A 25,901-nucleotide genomic window follows, 5' to 3' on the forward strand; every position below is an offset into this window, starting at 1 on the left:
TGTTATTCCAATCTAGCCAGAGAGTGAGTCCAGATACTAGTTAATGATACAACCATTCTTTTTTATCTTCTGTATAAAGTTACATACATAAGACCTATATCCAAGTGGACTTTCAGTAATCAAAAGTGATTCACACAACTTTCTGCCACTTCAAATACATTTTATTATCATCTTGGAGAAAGGCCAGAAATGTACAACTGCCAATTTACGTTTGGAGCCCTGGAAAATTGGGCTGAGTCAATAAACCAGGCAAATGCCAGGCTGGTGCAGTGTTAGCCATTGGCTTGTACCTGCACTTATATCCCTTTCTCCCTCCCAGAAGCAATCTTTTTCCAACTTCTGTAGGGATGGCAGGGTTCTTTCCTCCAAGAATCAGTACTGGACTCAATTCCTGCCAAGTTGAGCTCTTGATCCCGGAAGGACAGCCCTCTGGGCTCAACGGTCCTCTACAGAGAGTGAGTGGCTGGAGCTGATGCCATGTTTCCAATGGCCCTGCTGCATGTCTAGCATGCCAAGGTACTCAAAAATGTTTTCTTTTTTAAAAGTTTAATTTTTAGTAATCTCTACTCTTGATGTGGGGCTCAAACCCATGACCCCGAGATCAAGAGTTGCACACTCTTCCAACTGAGCCAGACAGGCACCCCTCAAAAATGTTCTGAGTAACTGTCTGGCTCTCCTTTGTAGCTACAATAAATCAGTGGCCCTGCTGGAATCTGGGCTACATTGGATTCCTGACTGGGACAGCTCTTCTTACTTGCCATCACTGCTTCAGAGGATGGCAATGGGCAGGAGCTGGGTGCCAGCTAGTCCGGTGGGCAGTCACCCTCCTTCCTCACAGTAAAAAGGAACCTTGGCTGGATGGGGAGTCAGCCAGCCGGATTCTGAAGCTGCTTATGTTCTGTATCCCTATGGAAGGCAAATTATCAAAGTTGCCAAGTTCTCAGCATTCTAAAATTTTGCTTCCTTTCCAATATGCATACTGACCTATGCTTGATAGAAGACAAGATCAGTGATATATACTCATTTCCAGTCTTTTTTACCCTTATTTTTCCAAATGTTGTATAATTACCATCTAATTACTGAGTAGTCAGGGATGGCAAAGACATGCTGTGGGTTTACTGGAGCCATGGCTAGCAACTGTGAAGCCTCGCTACATGGGGATGGGGACGGGGCCAGGTCTACGGAGCACACTGCTGTATGCCCAGTGCCTGGCACAGCTCCTGGGCATTCTGTGTTCCTGCAGACACTGAGAGTATCTGCAGACCAATGACAAGACCCTTAGACACACTTACCTCTGCACTTCTCCAGAAGTAACTGTGGGGGTTTCCCTCTGTAATATCTCTATATCTTTAGTGCTCTTAAGTTGTATCTATCTATCTATCCATCTAATTTCTTAAACTTGATGAGCTAATCTTAGAAATGTAGATGTTTGGGAAATTAAGAAATTTAGATGAGTGAGAAGAGTGAGTTTATATTGCGCAACAGAATGTGAGAACCATCACAAATATATAAAGCTATATTATTAGGGTATCTGTACAATGTGTCCACGAAAAGTTTTAAATAGCCCTTTTATTTTATTTTTGTTAAAGATTTTACTTATTTATTCATGAGACACACACACAGAGAGAGGCAGAGACACAGGCAGAGGGAGCCCTGCATGGAGCTCCCTGTGTGGAGCCTGATGTGGGACTTGATCCCGGGACTCCAGGATCATGCCCTGAGCCAAAGACAGGTGCTCAACTGCTAAGCCACCCAGGCATCCCTAAATAGCCCTTTTAAATTGACACACACACAATTTAAAAGGATTATTTAAAATTTTAAATTTAATTTGTTTTAAATATGCTCCTTTAGCTGCCTTCTTTGAACATACAAATCAAATAAACCACCTATCTTTAAACAAGAGCCTCTCCCAGAAAAACTATGATTGTCTTTTATGAAAGCCAGTCAGGAAAGATAAAGAGTCTGTAGGGTCCTATTATCTCATAATCTATTATCTCAACCCCTGGAGCTCTCCTCCATCCCAATTCAGCAGTGCCACTAAATCCAAAGTGTAATGGAGCCTATATTTTCATATTTTTAGAAAAGACTCTTATTCAACCATGACCAAAAACAGAAAGAAAGAGGGGCGCTTGGGTGGCTCAGTTGTTTAAGTGACCGACTCTTGATCTTAGCTCAGGTCTTGCTCTCGGTGTGTGAGTTCAAGCCCAGTGTTGAGCTCCATGCTGGGCATGGAGCCTACTTAAAAACAAAAAGAATGGAAGAGCCCAAGGAGTGCAGTCAGAATATTAAATGCCAATCCTTCTGTAACTAGCTGGTTTCTGTCAGCCACCATGAATGCAAGGGAAGGACTTTCCTCTCACCTCCTGTGGAGAACGTCATGGGAAGCACCGTCACTGAGACGTTGTCGGAGCTTCTCTGCCCAGCAGTGTCCATTACAGTGAGCTGAAAGGTGTATGTTCCTTCCTGTAAGTGGGACAGCTTCAGGGTTCCTGACTGAGGTACCTGACACCCAAACAGGAAACAGCACATTTAGGTAAGAGATCTGAGGCATGGAGTCCAGCATCATCCTGAACTGGAAATCAACATTATCCTTGGAGTAGTCCCATGAGTTGCCTCTCCACTCCTGGTCCAAGGATGTAAAATATTAAATCATACACTATTTTGGCAGGCTGCTCCACTTTGAATTCACAATTCTCAGTTTTATCTGGGCTGGCAATATCCTTAACTGACAAGCCTTCATTTGTCCTTAGCAGCTGCTATTCTAAACCTGTAACTCCTCCAAGCTCCACACTCAATATTTGGTTCCTTCCTTCCCAGCAGGTGATCTCATCTGCTCTGAGAAGAAAATGAGGACCATAATTATGGCCATGACTATGGCTTCCACACCCACCTCATGCTGGGAAAGCACCTGGACCCATACCTGTCATCACCTCCTTTCTTTTTTTTTTTTTTTCATCACCTCCTTTCCCCTGGCCATAAGATGTACTCCAGGCCAATCCTCCATCTAGGCCTTGACCCCTTCCCTCTATGATCTTCAGAACACTGGCCTATCAAGTAATTTATCTTTCAAATGGCTCTGTTATCACTATGCTCAAGTTTCTCTTGACCTAAAAACAAACAAAACCACAGGAAATAAAAAAACCCTACACTCCAAGACCATCTCCAGACATACAATCTTATCTCTTTTCCATTTCAACTTACCTTTCAAAACATTGTTCATGCTGCATGTGCTGTTTCCATTTGCTCATTTTCTATTAATTTTTTTTATCCCACCCATCTGATTTCTTTCCTTACCATTCCCCTGAAACTGCTGGTAAAACTCACTAACTGATCTAGCAAAGGTCACCAGGTCATCAAGGTCAACAATACTTGTTAGACTCACTGCCTGCCAGCTCCCCCTCCTCTGGCCCTCTTACTGTATTTTATAATGTTGGCCACTCTTGGTTTTGGAACTCCTGACTTCCCTGGTTTCTGTTTCTGTGTTCGAGTTCCCCCAGGTATTCCTTGCTGATCACTCTCATGGACTTCACTTCTGCTCACTTCCTAAACCCCGGGCCCCATCTTAATCCTCTACTCTCTTCATGCCACTTTTCAAGCAGCCTCCTGATCAGAGCAATAGCTTCTGAGGCTGCTTACCTTGTGATCTGGGGAGTCACTTTTAGATGTTCAATCCAACTATTATATATTTCAGCCTTCCCAGATACCACGATGGTTTACTATCCTATTTTTCCAGGAAATATCCCTTTGTGCTTAAATGAACTGGTCTGGATATGGTCTACAAATGAATTCTGAGCAATACATGGTTTATTACAATGATGCATTCATGGACATGAAAGTACAGACAGTTGTTGCCCTGTTAGAACTATCAGCTGCTTGTTTGTATTCACATAATCCTAGAATTTAGATTCCTACACATAACCTTGGCTTAGCAGCATTGTCTGGACAACATATACACACAAGTGGAACGTGTTACAATCACTCAGAGGCAATATAAGAAGATACAGTGATTGCCAAATTTAGGCTGCTTTCGGCCATCAATCACCTAGAGCTGCTATTAACTTCAGATTTCCCAGCCCAGCCTCAGAGTCTGAGTCAGAGGGTGTGAGAGTGAGATCTGGGAATCTGCACACAACAGGCACATACAGGTGATATGCAGTAACACTGGAAGAAACATGAGCAAAGTGGTTAACAGCGGGGTCTTGCATCCAACAGAGCTGGGCTGGAATGCCAGCTCCACCATGTGCCAGCTTGGTGTGACCTTGAACAATTCACTTAACCCTAGTAAAGCCCATTTCTTTATCTGTGAAATGGAAGTAATAATGGCACCTACCTTATTAAGGATCAAATGAGATAATGATGTAAAAAGAACTTAATATAGGGCTTATATAGAAATTATAAATATAAAATACAATTTTATTTTAATTTTTAAATATCAAAAGAGCTTGAAACATAGGAAATGCTTAAATATATCCATTATCTTCACTGGTTAGTTCTCACCTCAAGCTGAATCACCCTGTTTTTATAGACAGGGAAATGAAATCTCAATAACTGTGACTATCACTCGCTGAGATGGTCACAGAATAAAGACCTCCAGGTGATGGACGTCCTATCACTCTCCCTGCAAAAGTTGTAAGGTGGACAGGTGGCAAAGAAGGCCACCAGTCCTTGGTGGTGTATTTCAAAGAGATGTTGAACAGTTTTCACTGCCACACTGTGACATGAAAAGTCACTTCTGTGAGAATAAAAACATTACCTGAGGGGCAAGCAGAGAGAGAGCTGGAGATGATAAGATCATTGCAAAGTCTGGAATGAGCAAACAATACTCAGAAACAAACGGGTGCATCAATGTCTGAGAACATTCAGAACATCAGAGTGTCAGATGAGTAAGATTTAAAATGAGACAAGACCTGTGGCTTGGGACAACAGGTCATATTGAACTCCTGCTGTCTTTCACATTCCATATGCAATCGATGGAGATCCTATTGGCTCTACTTTAAAAACACACACGGCGGCTCCTGGGTGGCTCAGTCGGTTGGGCATCTGACTCTTGCTTTTGGCTCAGGTTGTGACCTCAGGGTCATGGGATTGAGCCCCATGAAGGGGTTTGCACCCACTGCAGTCTGCTTAAGGTTCTCTCTCTCCCTCTCCCTCTGCCCCTCTGCCCACTAACAAGCTCTCTAAATAAATAAATAAATAAATAAATAAATAAATAAATAAAATCTTTTATTTTTTTTAAAGATTTTATTTATTTATTCACGGAAGACACAGAAAGAGAGTGAGGCAGAGACACAGGCAGAGGAAGAAGCAGGCTCCATGCAGGAAGCCTGGTGCGGGATTTGATCCCAGGACCCCGGAACCATGCCCTGAGCCAAAGGCAGACACTCAACTGCTGAGCCACCCAGGTGTCCCAATAAATAAAATCTTTTAAAAAGTCCAGAATTTAACTGCTTCTTATCATGTCCACTGTCACCATCACCACCCTGCTCTGATCCCACCCTGTCTCTAGCCAGAGTCACTGCAGTGGTTAAGAGACCTGCACTCCAATGTGATTTGACCCTTTCTTCTGGAAACTTTCCCTTCCATCTCTGCCTACATCATTGCAAGGTAAGGATCAGTTATGACTTCTCCCCATGGCTGCAGAGTGTGAGGCTGAGCCAAGGGGAGCAAGTGACTACAAGGGGAGGGAGCTGGTAAGGCTGGTGCAGGTGGTAGACTCTCACTCTCTCTAGCTCTGGCTCAGAATCAGGCAGGCCTTGCTAGATGGCAGCAGTGTAATAGGTAAGACCACTGGCTTCTTGGGACACATGGGTACATGGTGGCAGATAAGGACTACACCAAGCCCTGTGGCCTTGAATAAGGTCCTACAAGGGAGAGCAACTCTGTCCGAGCTGGTCAGCCTCAATGCAGACAAGACCTAAGACTGCAGAAAGCCAAAGCTGAGGGCTTTGCTGCCCAGGTACATGAGAGGAGAGGATAGACCATAGGATTGAACAGAATGAGATTGGTGAGGTCAGGGCGACCCTGAGTGGGGCCATAGGAGTGAGGTGGAGGTGAAGTTAATGGACATTTTAAGAGTCCAGGGAAGCCCTGAGGCAAGAGATCTAGATGGGCCATCTATGTGGACAGTATTATCCAGGCCTGTGCCCGAGCTCTCTGGGTGTCAACATTTAACACACTAATGTCAAACTGAAACTCTGAGGACCTGTGGTTTGTTTGGGGAGCCTCTTTTCAATGCTGGGGCTGGAAGACAGAACATCCCCTGTCTAAGGGCCCAATCACCCACCCAGGCTTTGGATGCCTCTTTCTGCCTTCATAGGCACCTCCTTTCTGATGTAGGAAACACTGATCCAGATCCAGACCATGGTAATAACCTTCAAAGTCTTGGGTGAGCTTCAATTTAGATCTCTTCAGATTAATATCCCTTCCTTTTTATTTGTTTAGCTAACAAGGGGCATCTTTCTTAGAAATCAGATATTTAGAATATTTAGAACAGTAAGATGGATGTTTTTCCTTCCAATACCCAGGTGATCCTTCCAGACATCTTCTCATGTTTATATGACATTGGAAAGGATTTAAAGTTTTTATTTTTTTAAAGATTTTATTTATTTATTCACGAGAGATACAGAAAGAGAGAGAGAGAGAGAGAGAGAGAGGCAGAGACACAGGCAGAGGGAGAAGCAGGCTCCATGCAGGGAGCCCAACGTGGGACTCAATCCCGGGACTCCAGTATCACACCCTGGGCTGAAGGCGGCGCTAAACCGCTGAGCCACCTGGGATGCCCTGACATTGGGAAGGATTTAAAGTATTTTACAAACATTTCCTAAGTGCCAGGATAAAAAATAGGAAAAGGGAGAAAGAGAATCAGACAAAAGTTCTCATTGTTCCCACAAAGAGCAGGACAACATTCCCTGAGAACATGAGCCGATTTCTTTGATACCTGGCCAAAATGCAGAGTTCCTACAAACAAAAGATTAGTACTGCTTCTGTCTTGTTTCTTTCTTCTCCTACTGCCCTTCTCTCCTTCCTAAACAGGGGAAGATCAAAGATCAATATCCATTGGGTTGGCAAGATGTGGGTAAATGGATAAAATGAACACAAGATCTCTCTGTATTATTTTTCTTTTCTTTATTTTAGATAGTAGATAGAGAGAGAGAGAGAGAGAGAGAGAGAGAAGAACACAAGTGAGAGAGAAGGTACAGAGGAGGAGGGGGAAGTAAAGAGAATCTCTCAAGCCGACTGCACTGAGTGAGGAGCCTGACACAAGGCTTGATCTCATGACCCTGAGATCACAACCTGAGCCAAAACCAAGAGTTAGAGGGCAGCTCCAGTGGCTCAGTGGTTTAGCGCCGCCTTCAGCCCAGGGTGTGATCCTGGAGACCTGGAATCGAGTCCCACATCAGGCTCCATCCAAGGAGCCTGCTTCTCCCTCTGCCTGTGTCTCTGCCTCTCTCTCTCTCTCTCTCTCTCTCTCTCTCTCTCGACCTGGAATCGAGTCCCACATCAGGCTCCCTCCAAGGAGCCTGCTTCTCCCTCTGCCTGTGTCTCTGCCTCTCTCTCTCTCTCTCTGTCTTTCATGAATAAATAAATAAAAATCTAAAAAAAAAAACAACAACAAACAAATCCAAGAGTAGAACGCTCAACCAACTGAGCCACCAGGTGCCCTTCTTTTTTCTTTTCTTAAAGTAATCTCTACACCCAAGTAAGCTCGAACTTAAAACTCCAAGATCAAGAGTTGATGCTTTACCAACTGAGCTGGCTAAGCACTCCTCCGTTTCTTTCCTTCTTTCTTTCTTTCTTCTTTCTTTCTTTCTTTCTTTCTTTCTTTCTTCTTTTAAAAAAAATTTTCATTTATTTATTTGAGAGAGAGAAAGAGAGAGAGAGAGAGAGAGGGCATGCACGTGAGCACAGGCAGGCGGAGGGGCAGAGGGAGAAGCAGATCCCCATCCAGCAGGGGGCCTGATATAGGGCTCTATTCTGGGACCCTGGGATCATGACCTGAGCTGAAAGCAGATGCTTCACAGACTGAGCCACTCAGGTGCCCCTCTGTAGTATTTCTTAGGAAAGTAAAAATATGTTACTATACAGACCACCAGGCAAATGTCCAACTGTCCTCTGGGCAAGTCAAACCTGATTCTCATTATAAATGGATTCTGATTTTATGGCCCTAGGTCACCATACTCAGAGAACACACCTTGAATTTGAATGCTCTCAGACAAGTCCAAAATTTTTGCACTATAGAATGTGGATCTTTTCAATGTGAAATGTTCAAGTCAATATAATTTTATAAGTCCTACTTGTCAGAATATTAAGATTACAGAGACATGTACCACAGGGCCACCAACTGGGAGAAGACTTCCCTCAACCAGATTATAGTCTCTCCTTCTCTGAATTGTAGTAGCACTTTATCTACATTCTTTTACAGGCTTACCACTTTCTAGTTGGTATGATTTTATTTAGGTGCACATCTTATCTCCCTACCAGGTGTCAAGCTACTTGAGGGCAATATATCCTAAAATTTTGCACAGTGCCTTACTTCCTTGCTCCTTGATTTAAGAGGCCCTCATAATTTTTTTTTATATACAAGTGAGTATATCTCTTCTGTTTGTAGTTCAGTTAAACTATTGGTCACAAGAGACCAATACTTACATCCTAAGATGTTTAGAACTAACCGTAATAGTTACTTCTCCTGGAGTGCTCATTTCCTGCTCTGTAGTACCCTAAGCGCTCTATTTGCATTTTCCCACTTTGACCTGTTACTGAAACTCTATTGGGTGAAAATCCTCTTTATAATTGAAGGAAGCTAAGGCTTAAAGAATGAAGTAGGGCAGCCCAGGTGGCTCAGCAGTTTGGCGCCACCTTCGGTCCAGGGCCTGATCCTGGAGACCTGGGATGGAGTCCCATGTGGGGCTCCCTGCATGGAGCCTGCTTCTCCCTCTGCCTGTCTCTCTGCCTGTCTCTCTGTGTGTCTCTCATGAATAAATAAATAAAAATCTAAAACAAATAAAATAAAGGTCAAAATTTATTAAAAAAAAAAAAGAATGAAGTAATTTCCCCAAGTTTGCCTTGCTAGGGAATTGGCAAAACTAGGTTCAAATCCAGATCTTTTGATTCCAAATTCCACACACACAGCCGTTCCAGAATCCTACCTCTCAGTCAGCAGAGTAAAACCTTCCAAGGTTCTTATTCCAAGAACCATTTCTTAGAAAGAACCCAGGCACAGTTTACATACAGACTGGCCAGATGTAATGGTCTACAAAATGTAGATACAGTAAATCAGGTCCAAACTCCATTTGACCGGAAGCACAGATTCACTGCTGATTTCTGTGATTCTGGAAGCCTGTTGTGCTGTCAATTTATTGTCTGAGAAATTGTGTGTTTGTTGCTGAACAAAGAACTTTTTTTTTAAAGATTTTATTTATTTACTCGTAGAGACACACACACACACACACACAGAGAGAGAGAGAGAGAGAGAGAGAGAGAGAGAGAGAGAGGCAGAGACGCAGGCAGAGGGAGAAGCCGACTCCATGCAGGGAGCCCAACGTGGGACTCGATTCAGGGTCTCCAGGAACACACCCTGGGCTGCAGGCGGCGCTAAACCGCTGCGCCACCGGGGCTGCCCTGAACAAAGAACTTTATTTATTTATTTTTTTAATTTTTATTTATTTATGATAGTCACACAGAATGAGAGAGAGAGGCAGAGACATAGGCAGAGGGAGAAGCAGGCTCCATGCACCGGGAGCCTGACGTGGGATTCGATCCTGAGTCTCCAGGATCGCGCCCTGGGCCAAAGGCAGGCGCTAAACTGCTGCGCCACCCAGGGATCCCTGAACAAAGAACTTTAAAGCTTCTCCCCTTACTGGCATAGATCTTACCTTACTCAATTTACCCAGATTTATTTTTCATGAATTATGTACTTTCTTTTCCACTGGGGAGATTATTTTTCAACATTTCCTTAGAAGTAATTTTCTTAAAAAAAGAATCAATTAATTAGTAAGTATTATTAGAATCCTAGTAAGTATAAGCACAGTTCTAAGCTTTGGGAGAGAAAGGGAAAAATTATCATGAAAGGAATAGAGGAAGGAGGGTTAGAGGAAGGAGAGACAGGCCCCTGGGGCAGTGAAACCTCTCTTCAGCTCATTCCTTTCCTCACTGAAAATATTTTTACTGAAATCTTTCATTATTGTTACAAATTCTGTTGTGATATTATTGATTTCAGGTATTTCACTGGCCTGTTATTGATGAAGATGTGTAGAAAACAGAAGACGACAGAGAGTTACTGCTTAATTTAAAGACTGTGGTAGATTCTCTGGAATCTTGTGTCTTGGTTAAATAACTGCAGACTGCCTTGAAAATTCTGCTCACTAAATTTTTATCAAGTCTTTCAATGGGTTTTTATTTTTATTTTAAAAAAAATTTTGGTGGGGGCAGCCCGGTTGGCTCAGCGGTTTAGTGCCGCCTTCGGCCCAGGGCCTGATCCTGGAGACCCAGGATCAAGTCCTGGGTCGGGCTCCCTGCATGGAGCCTGCTTCTCTCTCTGTCTGTCTGTCTGTCTCTCTCTCTCTCTCTGTGCCTCTCATGTATAAATTTTTTTACTTATTTATTTACAGGTTTTTAAATCATCTCCTCGCCATGTAATGATTCGTTCCTTTTGTGAGCATTTTCAGTATCGACCTAAATTATGTCCCAGGAAATCTGATTGAGGAGGAATAAGTGATAAAATGGCTCCTATTGCAGGAGAGAATGCAATTTGAAATTCAACAGTTATTTTGAGCTCTCTTGCCCTATGAGAAAAAAGTCAATTCTTGTTTCTATTTATGTTCCCTTCCCAGAAACCTCTTCTCTAATGCTGAATTATAAAATACTATTTTTAAGAAGATTTATTTGTTTGAGAGAGAGAGAGGGAGAGAGCCAGGGGAGGGGCAGAGGAAGAGAGAGAATCTCTGGCAGGCTTCCAGCTGAGTGTGGAGCCTGATATGGGGCTCAATCTCACGACCCTGAGATCATGACGGGAGCTGAGATCAAGAGTCAGAGACTTAACTGAGTAAGCTACCCAGGTGCTCCTATAAAATACCATTTTTATTTTTTGGTGAGGTTGTTTAAAAGGAGACTAGCAGGGAAACCCCAGAGACCATCCAGTAAAACTTAGGTTTTATAAAGAAGCACCCATGTTCTGGTTTGCTCCATTTTTTCTCAGTGGTCCTGGGGGTAATTTGGAATACCACCCCTTCTCACTTCCAGCAGACCCCAATTTAGATGATAATATATCTATTTTAAAAACTAATTATGGCAGGCAAGCCAGTGTGAAATTGGTTTTAATTTCATAATGAAATTACTGGTGTAAACAATATCTATTCCTTTTTTATTTTTTAAAAAAAGATTTTATTTATTTATTCATGAGAGACACAGCGAGAGAGAGGCAGAGACATAGGCAGAGGAAGAAGCAGGCTCCCTACAGGGAGCCTGATGCGGGACTCCATCCTAGGACTGCAGGATCACGACCTGAGTGGAAGGCAGACATTCAACCACTGAGCCACCCAGATGCCCCTATTCCTTTTTAAAAAAAGATCTTATTTATATATTTGAGAAAGAAAGAGCATGAGCCAGGGAAAGGGGCAGAGGGAGAGGGAGGCTCCCCATTGAGCAGGGAGCCTGATGTAGGGCTCCATCCCAGAACCCTGAGATCATGACCTGAGCCAAAGGCAGACACTTAACCGACTGAACCACCCAAGCACCCCAACAACATCCATTCTTTAGTAAACTTCCATTACATGTGTTATTCTAAAATCATTTAGTTAAAAATATTTTCCACACTGGAGATGCTAGATGGGTCATTTGTTAAGCTTCCAACTCTTGGTTTCAGATCAGGTCACAGTCTCAGGTGTGGGATTGAGTCCACTTTAGGCTCCACACTCAGCACTAAGTCTGCTCAAGATTCTCTCCCTCTCGCTCTGCCTCTCCCTCTGCTTGTGCTCAGATGCATGCATGCATGCTCCTCTCTAAAAGAAATAAAATCTTTAAAAAAAAATTTTTCCAGGCAGCCCGCGTGGCTCAGTGGTTTGGCGCCGCCTTCAGGCCAGGGCGTGATCCAGGAGACCCAGGATCCCTGCATGAAGCCTGTTTCTCCCTCTGCCTGTGTCTCTGCCTTTCTCTCTCTTTCATGAGTAAATAAATAAAATCTTTAAAAAAAGTTTTTTTCCACATCTGATGAATATAAGTAAATCTATGGATTTATGGATTCCAAATCTCCTTGGACACCCTTGTACTCTGTATCCTGTTCCTAAATGTCAGATTTTACATTCTGACTTCAGATTTAAATGTATTATGTTGACTAATTGTGGAACTCGATGTCATTTAATAGACTGCCTGAAAAATGTCTTTTTGAATTTAAGAAAATGTATATTTTTGCATTTGCATTTTGTATTATAGATTAATATTCAGTTAATGGATGTAGAACATCCTGTTCAAGGACAGAAAATATATAACTTTAAAGTCTAGTGGGTAGACTCTTGGTTCTGACCAATCATTTCTCCTATTTTTTTTTTCATAAAGGAAGAAGACAAGGCAGGAACATGACCTTTCTCATATATTTAGTTAACATGAATGATTAGTATAGTACTGAATACACACTAAGTACTAAATATACCTAGCTATCAGTTTTATCATAATGAAGTCGGTAGAAATAATTTCTCTTAAGAGTGAGGACCTAATTGGTTTTTGTCGTTTTCTGAATACCTGAATGGGTCTTTTGGATGTGAAAAGGTAGTCCTACCTTGGTTTTAAAGGGTTTTTTTTTTAAGATTTTATTTATTAATCATGAGAGACACACAGAGAGAGGCAGACGTACAGGCAGAAGGAGAAGCAGGCTCCATGCAGGGAGCCTGATTCGGGATCACGCCCTGAGCCAAAGGCAGATGCTCAACTGCTGAGCCACCCAGGCATTCCTGGTTTTAAAGTATTTCAGGACAAAGGGAGGCCTACTCTTTTATTACAGGCATCAGAAATGGAGGTAGGAGTCTGTGTAGATGGTCGAGAACAGAGGAGATGAGGCAAGGAGAGAGCTTACAAGGGGGCACTCAGGGGAAAGCCTGACCAGTGAGTGCCCCTGAGGGGTGCAGATGGTCAAGGGACATAAAAATAAATGGATCCCACATCGGGTTTTAACTTAATTGCTCTGTTATGCTAGCCTATAACTGCTCTTTACCTATTCCCAACAATCTTACAAGTAGTCCTATTTTGCAGCTTGAGGGAGGACTGTATTAACATTCCAGTCAGCTGGATCCCATTCTCAGAAGGGGAAACAAAACAAAACAAAACAAAATAAAAAACCCTGACTTGAGAGTCCCAGTTTTCCTCTCAGAAATTTGGGGGTGTAGGGATGCCTGGCCGGCTCAGTCAGAAGAACACCAACTCTTCTTGATCTCAGGATGGTGAGTTCGAGCCCCATGTTGAGTGTAGAGATTAATAAATAACATAAATAAACTTAAAAAAAAGAAATTTTGGGGTGTAAAATCAGGCTGCCCAGGTGAAAGGGATGAGATGACCCCTGAAGGATATTAATTACTATTAAAGGACAATTCTCAAAATGTTAAAACTATGACTGTCACACAAATCTAATATGAACGTGCACCAAAGATTTTATTTAACTCATTTTATAGAGAGAAAACTAATAAGGCATCCCATAGATTCAAAGGAGAATCTGAAGAGTACTTTGGGGGCTCAGTTGATTAAGCATCGGACTCTTGATTTCAGCTCATGTCATGATCTCAGGGTCCTGGGATGGAGCCCTGCATTAGGCTGTGGACTCAAAGAGGAATCTGCTTGCCCCTCTCCCTTTGTTCCTCCGCCTATGCTCGCTCTCTCATAAATAAAAATAAAATCTTTAAAGAAGAAAACCAACAAATGAGAATCTGAAGAACAGACAGTTATAAGTAACTATGAATACATAAATGAAGTTGCTGGAGATGCAAAGCTGAAACAAGTTTGCTGTTAGTACTATTAGGCACCAAATTGAATGTATTCATAGATTAATACTTATGCGTGTTAAAATGTCATGTTTGAAATCCACTTTTCCAAGGGGCAGAAATCAGTTGCATCTCTATATGAAAAAACGTATTTGCATTTCTATGGGCAAGAATCATTTGCATCATTATTTGTTTTCTACAATCTAACCTCTACAATGCTAACCTTGAAGGACCCGCTTCACACCCCAGCATTTCATTGAAAGGTACTCAGTAATCTCTTGCCACTTCAAAGTCTTTAATGATTTTTTTTAAAGATTTTATTTATTTATTCATAGAGACAGAGAGAGAGAGAGAGAGGCAGAGACACAGGCAGAGGGAGAAGCAGGCACCATACAGAGAGCCTGACATGGGACTCAATCCAGGGTCTTCAGGATCACGCCCTGGGCTGCAGGCGGCGCTAAACTGCTGTGCCACCGGAGCTGCCCTAATGATTTTTTTATTACAATTTTAATCCACAAGATAGGGATGTGCCTGCTTGTGAAGTTGTTCTGAAGATTACAGATAGGTCTAAACTGCCTGACACTGAGTGGGTGACTCCATCAATGACAGTTTTATGATGAAGTCATAGTAGGATGACAGTTTACTTTTGGTGGCATTTATGAATGTACATCATTATAAGGCAGTCTACAGGTTGGTAGCAAATGGCTCTCTTATTGCAGACTTTGCTATTTGGATTATGGCTGTATAACTTTAGATCTATTTGCCAGCACATAATACACTTGGCTGGGGAATTGAGCCACATTTCCCTCTTGATGCAGAGCAGTCAGCCCTAAAGCCCATAAGAAATGCCTAATTTTGTTACTCCTTTATAAATATCTTCAATAAATTAAATACTGAATCATCAGCATTATTTTTATTCGGCACTCATATATGTAATTAATTGCTTACAGAATAAAGCTTTTAGTAGCAAATACACAAAACTAGATGATTAATAGAGGCAGATTTATAGCTGCTTGAACAAATATGTCCCAGAAGTGCCAATTTCCAGTCAGCATCCATCTCAAGGGAGCTCTCTAGTGGTATGATCAATGGCTTGTCCATGTACCTTTCTTGATCAACCTTAGTTCTCAAAGATTCAATAAAGATATATTAATTTTGCAGCTGACACAATGCATCAAAGAATGATAAATATACTAGATGACACTCAAAGTTCAAAATTATTTCTGTTATAGATGAAACCAAAAGGCTAAGATGTAAAAAGGCTAAACATAAGGTCCTGCATTCAGGTTTAATAAATCAATTACACAAATAGGTGGGGAGGCCATCAGGACAGCAGTCTGTGCAGACAGATAAGCAGGTTTTAGGTAATCCTGCTAATGGAAAACTCAACATGAATCTCTTGTGTGAAGCAGCCACTAAAATAGTTTATGTAAATTAAGCTTCATTAATAGAAGTAAAGATAATGTCTGGATCACAGGAGGTGATAGTCTGTATCAAGAAGAACCACAGTTTACATATGGGGTTCATAAGGGTGTCAGATTTTAAGAAGGGCCTACAAGAATCTGAAAAAATCCAGAAGAGGCTAGATGGTAGATGGGACTCTCTGAAAATCAATTTACAAGGAATATCTGAAAGACTGGGAGTGCAACGTTCTGAGAAGAGTATTCCAAGTGGTTGATATTCTTTTTTTCCCAAAAAAAAACTTAAGTGGCTGATACACCGAATAAAAAGGTGTTCAGTGCTTTTCCAAAGAGAAGATCTAGCATCAGTGCACAGAAGTAATAGGAGGCACATCCTCTTGGCCTAATAATTAAAGCTGCTATCACAGGACATAATGTGAAGAAGTAAGCTTTCATCCCTGGAAATACCAGGCAGAGAGTGGATGACCACTGGAAGGAATGGGCTGAAAGGGGCTCCTAAATGGATGTGGGCTGGGTAAGATGCTGATCAAGGGTCCACACAATTCTAAGACTATATAATCTTTCAGTTAATAATGGACTTAAATCAGTCTTGAATGACTAGTTGATTATTGTTTTTGTTCCAAAAGAATGTCAGTCGGTGCTTTCCCACAGAGAAGACTGTGTGAAGACACAGGAAGTAGTTGACAGTCAACTTTGAGGACTTAGAAGAAACCAGCCCTGCTGACACTTTTATCTTGGACTTCAGCCTTCAGAACAGTGAGAACTTTCTGTTGGTTAAGCCATCCAGTCTGTGGTATTTTGTTATGGCAGCCCCAGCAGACCAATACACTTTTTCCACCTTCTGTAACTAAAGTAGTTTGGATGGCTTATCTGGGTAAGCCAGGAAATACTCCTGGCTAGGATGGATCCTGACAGAGTTAATTAAAAAGTCACTTGCCTCACAACTCAAGATATCCTGAGTCGATCCCTCGGTTCCATTTCTCAATATTTATTTAAAGAAAACAAAACACTAAATTGAAAAGATATATGCACTCCCCATGTTCATTGCAGTGTTACTTACAATAGCCAAGATAAAGAAACAAACTAAATGTCCACTGATGGATGAATGGATAAAGAAAAATGGGATATATATATATATATATATATATATATATATATATATATTCAGCCATAAAAAGGAATTTTGCCACATGTGACAACATGGATGGACCTTGAGGGTATTATGCTAAGTGAAATAATTCAGAGAAAGACAAATGCCATATGATCTCACTTATATGTGGAATCTAAACAAAAAGCTTGAGTTCGTATATACAGAAAATAGATGCGTAGTTGCAAGAGGCAGGGTGTGAAGGGTGGATAGAATGGGTAAAGTGAGGTCAAAGGTACAAACTTCCAGTTATAAAATAAATGTCACGGGATGTAATATAAAGCATGGTGGCTATAGTTAATAATACTGTATATTTGAAAGTCGCTGAAAGTCAATCTTTAAAAAAAGTTTTCAAGGCTTCCTCAAAAAAAAAATTCTCATTACAGAAAATGTATTACTGTGTGATGTAACAGATGTTAACTAGACTTATTGTGGTGATCATTTCACAATATATATAAATGTCGAGTCATTATGTTCTTCTGAAATTAATATCGTGCTCTTTAATAGCTCAATTAAAGACTCCCTGGGTGTAGGAAGCCACTGGGAGAGTGATTCATTCCCTCATCTGTAGCAGTTCCAGCCCCAACAAACTTGATGAAAATCAGTACAGAGCACCTAAATAGAACACTTCCCCTCCCTTACTAACTCATTTATCTCAAGCAGGCCTCACTGCTAGCTGAGGTGGTTGCTTTCTGGCTCGGGAAGAATTTGTTTACTCTATTGTTATTTTCCTCTTTATATTCCTTCATATTTTTCAAGTTTTCTACCTGGACCTTGAACTAAGAAGAAATGAAAAATTTATAAATAATCTGAGTCATGAAAACAAAGCCTGAATCTTTTCCCTTGAAGTGTTTTGCCAAAAAAGTAGCAAGAACAAGAGTAAGCTCAAAACAAATGACCAGAATCACTGTTTACTCAGTAGAAAAGTAAATTCATATAATAAACCACTTTTTCAACAATCAGTTTTATGCTCTCTCCATTTCATACCTTTTCTGCTAGCTGACTGATATTTTGGGAACAGGAGTAGAAAAACATTATGAGAGATCACCTCATGGAAATACTTGCAGTCATCACAATGATGTCATGAATTACCTTCATGTCCACTGATGGGTCACCCTGCAGCAGTGTCCACTCATACTGGACAATGGCGTGGTCATCTGTACTCTCACGGCCATCTAAAACCACTCCGTCTGTAGGTAGATGCAAGACCACATCCTGCCCAGCCTTGCTAAGCGGGGGCTCATCCTTTTCTGTGAAAGAAAACCAATAATTCACAAGAGAGATGACTCTCTATTTTTTTAATGATATGTTTAAAGAAGAATCTTGTTTGCTAGAATGGATGGAGTCCAACAAACTACTAAGAGAATGTATAGCAACTAAAAGTTATTTTCTTATTGATTTTCATCGTATTCTCTTTACACAATAAAACAGCAACATTTAGGAATATGGAATTTATAATACATGCAGAAGAGGAGGTGTGGCGTATTGCTAGCACTAATAGTTAGGATAAGGTTGTGAGTACAAGACAGAGTACTAGGCCAGCTAATCTGGAGTAGTAGCTTTATTCTCTAGAGTCAAATTTGTATTTAATTCATAAATAAACTTATGTTCAAAATTCGATTAAATGAATTTATCAAAAAAGGACTTCTGAAACACATCTAAAAAAATCCACATGATATAGATTTTTTTTCTTAGCCTCAAGTTTTTAAAATAGAAGTGATATAAAGTGTTCAATGCATAGGAAATAAATTAAATTTGGAAAGTTAAAGCAAGTTCTTGGACTCACACAAAATAAAGCTCACTTAGAAATTTTCTGGAATACAATGTTTCATCTAGAAAAATAGAAGACCTTCAGTTTCTAACAACTACTTTTTAAAAAACATTTATTTATTTATTTATTCATGAGAGATGCAGGAAGAGAGGCAGAGACATAGTCAGAGGGAGAAGCAGCTCCCCACAGGGAGCCTGAGAGGGGGACTCGATCCCAGGACCCCAGGATCACACCTGGGCCCAAGGCAGATGCTCAACCACTGAGCCACCCAAGGGTCCCTCTAACAACTACTTTTTACAACAGAGCCTGGCACACTAAGTTTCTGACAATAGCAAAACAAGTATATATTTACCTTTGATCTGGAATTGTACTAAATAATTCAAGGCTAACTATGTTCACTAACTACTAATCCTCATCTGGTAGCTGCTTCAGTGCTGATTGATAGGAAAAGCTGTATACAGAAAACATTTCTAGGGATCCCTGGGTGGCGCAGTGGTTTGGCGCCTGCCTTTGGCACAGGGCGCGATCCTGGAGACCCGGGATCGAATCCCACATCGGGCTCCCAATGCATGGAGCCTGCTTCTCCCTCTGCCTGTGTCTCTGCCTCTCTGTCTCTGTGACTATCATAAATTAAAATAAAAATTAAAAAAAAAATTTCTAAGAACAGAGATGTGAATATTTTATTGATTTAAGCTTATTAGTAAACTTACCCAAATGCACATATATCTTAAAGAAACTTAGTAATATTAACCAAGGGAAAAAAATCTATAAGTTCTTGTAATATATGCTTTTTTGGCATTCACTATTTCCTCCCTCTCCAGTGCCAAAGCTGTCCAAATTCTGGCCTGGACTTGTTCTTCCTTAACTTTCTCTGAATGATGCTGCTGAGGCACTCACTAAACTTCCTCCAGAGCCCCAGTTGCCCTAAGCAAACTTCTAAGGGCCAACCCAAATATCCCAGGGCCTGAGATTTGGGGCTAGCAGCAATCTTATTCATTTCTCCCCAGGCAACAAAGAATAGTCACTCTTGATACATTAGCTAAAATTACTTTTCTGAAATTCTAGTCTGATTGGGTCATTTCCCTGCTTAAGAAAAACCCTTCAAAAAAAGAAAAAAAGAAAAACCCTTTGACAAGTTACCATGACATTTTAGATGTTCGGAGACCTGCTCATCCAGCCCTGTCTTCTCAGCTACTGATCCTCCCAATACCCAGAAACAGAGAATTTCTGTATGGGGCTGGCAGCTCTTAGAGCTGTGGCTTTTCTGAATGAGAATGCTGTTGGTTGGGGCAGCCCAGGTGGCTCAGCGGTTTAGCACCGCCTTCAGCCCAGGGCCTGATCCTGGAGACCCAGGATCGAGTCCCATGTCAGGCTCTCTGCATGGAGCCTGCTTCTCCCTCTGCCTGTGTCTCTGCCTCTCTCTCTCTCTGTGTGTGTATCTCATGAATAAGTAAAACATAAAAAAAAAAAAAAAAAGAGAATGCTGTTGGTAGCCTCAAAAAGAGAGGACTCTCTAATGAGCCTGTTTACAGGGAATAAACACACTTGCTATTGCCAATGGTTACATTTGCCTATTGAGAAGATGAGTCCCACTTTTTTTTTTGTTTTTTTGTTGTTTTGTTAAAGACTATTTGAGAGAGAGAAAGAGAGAGAGTGGGGGGGGGGAGGCTCAAAGGGAGAGGGAAAGAGAGCCTTTACCCAGACCCCGTGCTAAGGACAGAACTGGATGTGGGGTTTGATCCCATGACCCAGAGATCCTGAGCCAAAATCAGGAGTTGCATGCCTAACCAATTGCACCACACAGGCACTTCAAGGTGAGTCCCATTTTTATAGTCATTTAAGCAATGAAGACTAATAACAGATTTAAATAAGCCATAAAAGCAACTTGGCCTAAGAAGAAATTTGTTCTGCCTTTTCCATCTCTGAGCAAAGCCCTAGTGTCAGGTCTTTATTCTGCTTCTTCCAGGTAAGGAGAGAGGTGACAATTTCATTACTAATAAGCCATTTTACAGAGTGTTACGGAGAACTTTCTTTTTGTTCTGGAAGTTTCATTGCTTTCCACACAATGGTTTACCACTTTATAATTCTGGAAAGCAACTTATAACTCATGGTAATACATTATAGTTAGCAACTATTTGGATGAAAATTTATTTTAAAATACTTTTTATAAGTAAACAAAATATACCTATATGATATAAACAAAAATGAATGCTATAATATATGTTTAAGCCCTTAAAGTTGTAATCTCAAATACTTAAGATGGAAAAAGTCAGGTAAGTTCTGAAATATCCCACATATTACAAAACTAATCCTGCCACTCCGGGAAAAGGATAACAATCATTATTTTAATCATTTATTTTTCTTTAGGTACGCTTTAAGATATGATTTCTGAACACAGTGAAATCCTCATATCCTCTACATTAATCATTGTTGTAATTGAAACAAGAGATATATTTCCTCCTGTTGTTCCAATCTGGGCAAATTATGCTGCATAATGTATTTTGAAATAAGTTAGAGCTTATCTACTAAGAAACACTCCTTAAAGACAGACAAGTGACGACAAGAAGAGGAAAGGAGTGTGCTATCATTTAAAAATAGTTCACTTGCTGGGGCCCTTGGCTGGCTCAGTTGGTACAACATGGGACTCTTGATCAAGAGTTGTCCCTTGTGAGTTTAAGCCTCATGTTGGATGTGGGGATTACCTAAAAATAAAATCTTTAAGGGGTGCCTGGGTGGCTCAGCTGATTGCACATCTGACTCTTGATTTTGGCTCCGGTCATGATCTCAGGGTTGTGAGACTGAGGCCAGCATGGTGCTCTACACAGAGCACGGAGGCTGCTTGAGATTCACTCTCTCCCTCTGTCACCTTCCCCCCCAATCTCTCGCTCTCTCTAAAAAAAAAAATCTTTAAAAAAAACTTGACTTGCTAATAAAGAACAAGATAAAGGTAAATTTAAATTTTCATCATAAAAATGTAATACATCAGTGTTAAATACTATGGAAACATTGATTTCTTTTGAAAACTAAACACACTTGGTCAGATCTACTGAGGCAAAATAAGACTCATACCAATTCTGATGAAGCATAACAAGTTGACATTTTATACAGTTAAGAATAATATTGTTAAGTAATCTGATTTATAACACACTGCTGTGAACAGAGCCTGAATGACAAGGAGGAGGTTCTGGAATCTGGATCTGTACTGTGTGGGCACAAATGATAGAGTGGTGGTTTAGAAATCAGCAGGGAGTCCTGAAGTCAGGACACAGAAGTGGGGCCAGACTAAGGAATAGGCTTAGTTACCATTTGTCAAAATTCATGCGGTTGGTTGTTTTTGTGGTTTTCTTTTTTCATTGGGTGTTCTTAATTGTAACATTTCAGTAAAGGCTTATTCACAACCTCAGTCTGGTTATCATTTTTGGTGAGCTGATGATAATATGAGGTGCCATTTATTAAGTGATTTCTTTGTACTAGACACCAGGCTAAGTACTCATGAGCCATAATGTCACTCAACTTTCACAAGTCTCTGAGGTAGGTATTCCCATCTGCATCAGACTCATGAGGAGAGTCAGAGGTTTACTTGCCTACGACGATAAAAATGATACATCTGTCAGTTCTGATGTCAGCCCGGATATTTCTAATTATACTTGGGGGTACCCAAAGTATATTCCAGCTACAGGAAATATAAATTTATAACCTGAGTTAACCTATTGATTTATTCTATTTATTGATATTTATTCATATACTCTAGTTTCGCCCATGTTACTACATAAACTTCACAGCTGCCATTTTAATTTTTAACCTCTATTGGACATTTACTTTATCATTTTTTTCATCATTATAAATACTGTCACAGTAAATTTTCTTGCTTCTACTTTTTCTTTAGCATGGATCACTTTCCTACAAAAATATGCCAGAAGAATGAATGACCAATTTAATGGTCTGCGCTTCTTATTTCCTGTGAGACACTTGTGAGACATAGCTCTATAACTCATGTGTGGCAAGACTTTGGGCAGGTGACTTTCTCTCACAGAACCTTCCAGTACATTGGGGATTATAACAGAACCTAGATCTTTGGTTGTTGTGAGGAGAGTGAGTTCATGAGCTTAAGGACCTCGTAATAATGCCTAGCACCAAACTCAGTTTCCGCAACAAACATGGCTAATGGGTTCTGGTATAAATTTGTGCCATTCCATTCCACCTGCCCCTTCACCATTTCTGCATCATATTTTTATTCACATCAGGTGGCCCTGATAAATTCTCTGCAAAAGCTTTTCTAAACCATATTCACACTCCTTTAGCCTCCAACTCTGTATGGTCACAAGAGTTGGAAAATAAGAGGTAATTAGAGAAGGAAAAACAAGGAAGTTTCAGAGGCATAAAGAGCTTCAGATGTTATGCATTTGGGCAAGGGCAAACACAGGGCATTTGGGTAGGTAGCTTTGCCCTAGCTGCAAATGAGGGCACCTTGGGGTCTGAGCTACATCCTTTTAGTTTCTGTGTTGCTGGGGATCTGAAGTGTGAGCATGACGGTGTTTTCCAGAATGAGAACCAAGCCCTTATAGACACCCGTTTTCATCCCTAACATCTACATAATTGAATTGCCTAGGGAAGGGAAGAGCAAAGAAGGGAGTGGAAGAAAAGTGACTCGGGGGGCACCTGAGTGGCTCAGTGGTTGAATGTCTGCCTTTGGCTCAGGTCATGATCCCAGGCTCCTGGTAGGGAGCCAGCTTCTCCCTCTGCCTATATCTCTGCCTCTCTGTGTATGTCATGAATAAATAAAATCTTTAAAAAGAAAAAAATTAAAGAGACTCAGAAACTCCTACTAGTAAACCTAACTTTTCTTTTTTAAATTTCCTTGAGAATATTCTTTTCTTGTTTATTTTCCTTTGATTTCCCCTAGCTTATAAGAACACTTCCTTTGGCAACGTTGGTTTCCTCCAGATGTGCTGGAAGAACAAGGGAAAAGGATTTTGGTTCTTTGCTGCTGGGATTTTTTTGGTCCACATTTGAGCAAACAGGAAGGATATGTGTGTAATAGTCATGGGGCAGGCTCAAGGATGCTGGTGGAGGTCCAAGTGAAAGTATCTCTTGCCTTCCCTTTAGGGAGAAAACTTTGGGGTTCTTCCTAGTATCTGCCTTGGGGCTGAGCAGTCACAGGGTGACCTTTGATGTCTGCTCCCCTGACAAGGGTCCTGAGCTTTAGCTCAGGTGGAAATGAGTAGGAAGATGGGCCCTTGTGGATATGGTTTCCCAGACCCTTCTCTCTGGACCTTTGGGTCTTGGAGGCTCCAGGTTTCCAAAGTGGCTGAGGTTGCCCTCGACCCCCACTCTTACTATAACTAATTCTTATGTTATTATAAATCAGAGAGCAACAGAATGCAATCAAACACACAGCCAACCACACATGGGCCCAATCAAGGTTTTATTCCCTCAATGGCTTTAATCTCCAACTGCCACAATTTTCTTTTTGTGCCTCGACTGTCATTCAGAGCATCTGCAGGAAGTAAAACCACAGAATGAAATTTTTCATTATTAACTCTTTTAAAAAAGAGACATGCTGGGGTGCCTGGGTGGCTCAGTCTGTTGAGCGTCTGCCTTCAGCTCTGGTCATGATTCCAGGCTCAGGTCATGATCCCAGGGTCCAGGGATGGAGCCCCACCTCAGGCTCCCTGCTCAGTGGGGAGCCTGCTTCTCCTCCCTCTGGCTGCAGCTCCCCCTGCTTGTGCACGCGTGCTCTCTCTCTCTCTCTCTCTCTCTGTCAAATAAATAAGTAAAATCTTAAAAAAGAAGACTTGCCTTAAACTTTCTTATTTTCAACTAAAATCAAAACCCCCTCCTTTCCGTCTTTACAAAAGGGACCATAGTTCGTGGGAAATCAGTTGGACTCACTTCAAAATAACTGACATCAAGTTTCCCTTGGCCATTTTTGTGCGATGAAAGCCACTGCACACGCAATGAGGAGTCGTGAGAGCCAAGCTAAGCAACGAGTGTGTTATGAGCAATCTGGCATCTAATTAGATTTTGCTCCTGCAGTTACTTGACACAAACCACGACTTAATAAAAAATCTGAGCCTAAAATAAACTTTTTTTTTAAAAGGGGGAGCTTTTCCCCTCCTTTAAATCGAATTTCTGTAAATCCTCTCAGATCAGCCTCCCTCCCCAAGGCCAGAAAAATTCCAGGAGCAGGCCACGGTGCCCTCTTCTGCTCCGTCTTCTAGGCTTTCTCAGAAACCATCTACAACAGAAACCAGAGGCAGCCTTCCGGATGCCGCGGCCTGAAATCCCCTGGAACGCGGCTGTTCCATTTCCCCCCCCCCCCCGGGCTGCCGTGCCGGAGCAGTCCCCCGGGTGCAGCCGCCGACAGGCGCCGGGGTCTGCCGGGGTCTGCCGGGGTCGGCCGGGGTCGGCCGGGGTCGGCCGGGTCTGCCTCCCCGCGCGCAGTGCTCACCCACTGGAGGCGAGGCTTCCAGGTCTCGCGGCCCGCCCGCCGGGGCGCGGCTGAGGCTGTAGCTGCTGTAGCCGCGGTGCGGAGCGAACTTGCAGACGCTGCGGCCGCGGGCGGTGCAGTTGAAGAGGTAGCAGCCGAGCGCGGCGGCGGGGGGCGCGGGCCGCCGGGGCAGCTCCACCACCGCCACGGAGCAGCGCGGCTCGGAGCAGCAGGCGGCCAGGCACTGCCGCCAGTCCCGCACGGCCGCCGGCGCCGTCAGGAAGCTGGCGCCCGCCGCGAGCGAGTCCTTGGTGCGGATGATGGCGTCCGGCATGGCGCTGTAGCCGCCGCCGCCGCCGCCGCCGCCGCCGCCGCCGCCGGGGCCCGGGCAGCCCTCCTGGGGGCCGCCGCCCGCGCGCAGCTCCAGCTCCAGCTCCTCCTGCGGCCGCTCCCGCTGCAGCTGCCGGCGGAACTCCTCCAGCAGCTGCTCCACCCCCGAGAGCTGCGCGTGCAGCTCGGACAGCGGCGCGGAGGGCGGTGCGGCCGCGCGGCCGCTCGGCAGCCACAGGCAGAGCAGCAGCAGCCCGCGCAGCGCCCGGTGCCGCGCCGAGCCCGCGCCCTCCCGGGCGGCGAAGACCATGGCGGCCGGCGGCTGAGGCGGCGAGCCTAGGCGGGGCCGCAGAGCGCGAGCGGGGCGGGCGCCGGCCCCGGGCCCCTCCGGCGCGGCCGCGGCGGCCACCACGCCCTGGCGCCTCACAGCGCGGCCTCCGCGGGGCCCGGCTGCACCCCCGAGGCCGCGGGCGCGCGGTCGCCGGCGGGAGCCGCGGCCACGGGAGGCATAGCCGGCCCGGCCTAGCCCCGCCGCTCGCGCTTTCCGGCGGCTTCCGGGAGCGCCGGAGCCTCCCTGCGGGGATCCGGGGGCGCCCTCCGCGGCGGCGAGACGGCCTCGGCGCGGATCAGCACCCGGCGTGTGAACAGTGACCGCGACGGGGGCGGGGCCGCGCGGAGCCCCGCCCCCGCCCCGCCCTGCCCCCCCCGCCGGCTCCCGCGCGGAGCCCCGCCCCGCCCCAGCCCCGCCCCCCCGCCGGCTCCCGCGCGGAGCCCCGCCCCGCCCCAGCCCCGCCCCCCCCGCCGGCTCCCGCCCCCCCCCCGCCGGCTCCCGCGCGGAGCC

The 25,901-nt window shown here is 43.4% G+C and overlaps 1 protein-coding gene across 1 annotated transcript in view; it reads right to left on the reverse strand.

Moving 5' to 3' along the window:
• The window catches only part of LRP11 (LDL receptor related protein 11), a 48,030-nt gene extending 22,355 nt beyond the window's left edge, over nt 1-25,675 (reverse strand). Inside the window, exons 1-3 of the mRNA XM_055311533.1 lie at nt 24,752-25,675; nt 17,622-17,779; nt 2,361-2,502 (exon numbers count right to left, since the gene is read on the reverse strand). Of these exons, the coding sequence (XP_055167508.1) occupies nt 2,361-2,502; nt 17,622-17,779; nt 24,752-25,370 (919 nt within the window). The 5' untranslated portion in view covers nt 25,371-25,675. The remainder of the gene's footprint in view (nt 1-2,360; nt 2,503-17,621; nt 17,780-24,751) is intronic.
• Nucleotides 25,676-25,901: the final 226 nt, after the last annotated feature.

Source organism: Nyctereutes procyonoides, unplaced genomic scaffold, assembly GCF_905146905.1.
Source record: "Nyctereutes procyonoides isolate TBG_1078 unplaced genomic scaffold, NYPRO_anot_genome, whole genome shotgun sequence".
In the NCBI taxonomy this organism is placed as follows: domain Eukaryota; kingdom Metazoa; phylum Chordata; class Mammalia; order Carnivora; family Canidae; genus Nyctereutes; species Nyctereutes procyonoides.